General features: G+C 36.1%; 1 protein-coding gene across 1 annotated transcript in view; it reads right to left on the bottom strand.

The window, feature by feature from the left end:
• Positions 1-1416: 1416 nt before the first annotated feature.
• Positions 1417-1727, bottom strand: part of LOC118747599 (sal-like protein 2) — a gene marked incomplete at its 5' end in the record, with an annotated part of 3319 nt that continues 3008 nt past the window's right edge. The window contains one exon of the mRNA XM_036481651.1: positions 1417-1437. Coding sequence (XP_036337544.1) covers positions 1417-1437 — 21 coding nt within the window. The remainder of the gene's footprint in view (positions 1438-1727) is intronic.

Raw genomic sequence — 1727 nt, 5'->3', positions numbered from 1 at the left:
GGCTCGGCCATCTTTAAAGTTTCACATTTTTATTGGTTTTTTCGGCCGCCGCATTTGTTGTTGTTGCATCCTATTGCTGCGCAATTCCATTTGCAATTCTCAATTTAATTGCTTTGCTATGGACGCACAATAGGCAATTATTGCTTTCCGGTCGCCGTTGCATACATACAAACATACATACATATATGTATGTACATATTTATGTATATGTAAGTTTATTGCGCTGCTTGTTGTTACCTTGCCCATCGGAAAAGCCAGTCTGTACGCCATCTTTTGATGTTGCTGATAGCGTCGAACACCAAAAATAATAGCTTTCGAAATCTGCGCCTTGCTGTTGTTTGGCAATTAAATTATTTCGGGTTGTAAATTAGTGCAATAAATGCGAACAACTGTCATTAAAAATGCACGCCAAGGCGACTCGTGTTTCCTGTGCGTTGGTATTACCAAATGACCAACCAAGCAGCACCTGATTTGCACAACAGGATGTAAATAGCCATTCAGCTTTTGAAAATACATTCCTGCATACAGAGATTGCAGATCAGCAATCGCAAATCCCTACTAAAGTTGCCCAAATAGAGCTTAGGCAGTCACTGACTTAATAAATGCCAACTAATTGATCTAACCTGATGCTGGACATATCTGATATTAGATATATTATTTCGTCTAGTGCCGGCATTTGAGTCAAATGGAAGTCTAGACTTGTTTGACTGCTGCTGGCGTTAGTAAAAATATCCTTACAGCCTATTTCCAGCAAAAGCTTAACTCGAGTTAAGAGGTCAGGTAAGTTGCATGGATTTTCACATGGGGTCATCGGCAGGGTTTATTTCTTACGTCTTGCCTTTTTACATGAGCAATTTAGCCCTTCAAGTTATAATCTCCTCTTTTCAATAGGCATAAACTGCAGTTAATGCTTGGTGGAAATGAACTATTTGTCTGTGAACAGAGTAACTGGGGTCAACTTGTCAAATAAGGTTAAATTGACTAGGTATAGAAAGAAAAAAGTAACATGATTTTTTCAAATAGCGTAATTTTCGGGCTTTCCATTTTAGCGATTTGAAAATTTTGAACAGAAAACGTTTTTTTTTAAAGCATTTTCACATTATCGTAATTTACGGCTCATTCGTAATTCATAAACAAATCATGCTGAAATCAAGTAATTTTGCAATGTAAAATTTGTCAATAAATGCGAAATTCGTGAAAATTCAACCAATTTCAAAAATTTGCTCAGCGCCACACAGTGTGGAAGTTGAAGATTTTTGGCGACAAAATTTAGTATCTCAACAACGGAAACAGTTAGCGAAATAAATTTAACAGCACATTAGATAAACGTTTGCAGATAGAAAATTTAGGAAGAATAATTTCGTTGCATAAAAATATTAACTCGACCTTCAAACAACCTTCAAATGTAGGGGGTTTTCAATTTTCTTCCTTTTTGACCTGAAAATAGTATGCAGTGAACGTCTTAAAAAGTTTTAAACACATATTTTTGCTCTTCTTGCGTCACGGAATCCATTTCCATGGTCGCAAGGACCGTATGCAGTATCTATACAGTTTTCAGGTCAAAAAGGAGAAAATTTCAGCCCCCTATATTTAAAGGTTGTTTGACGGGTCGAGGTAATTTTTTTTATCCAACGAAATTATTTTTTCTGACTTCTCCAACACAAAAGCATTAAAATGCTATTAAATTTGTTTCGCTAGCTGTTCTCGTTCTCGAGATATTAGATTTT

The sequence above is a fragment of the Rhagoletis pomonella genome, unplaced genomic scaffold (genome assembly GCF_013731165.1).
Source record: "Rhagoletis pomonella isolate Grant_MI unplaced genomic scaffold, Rhpom_1.0 Rhpom_scaffold_00012, whole genome shotgun sequence".
NCBI lineage: Eukaryota > Metazoa > Arthropoda > Insecta > Diptera > Tephritidae > Rhagoletis > Rhagoletis pomonella.
This window is presented reverse-complemented; position numbering and strand designations above follow the sequence as displayed.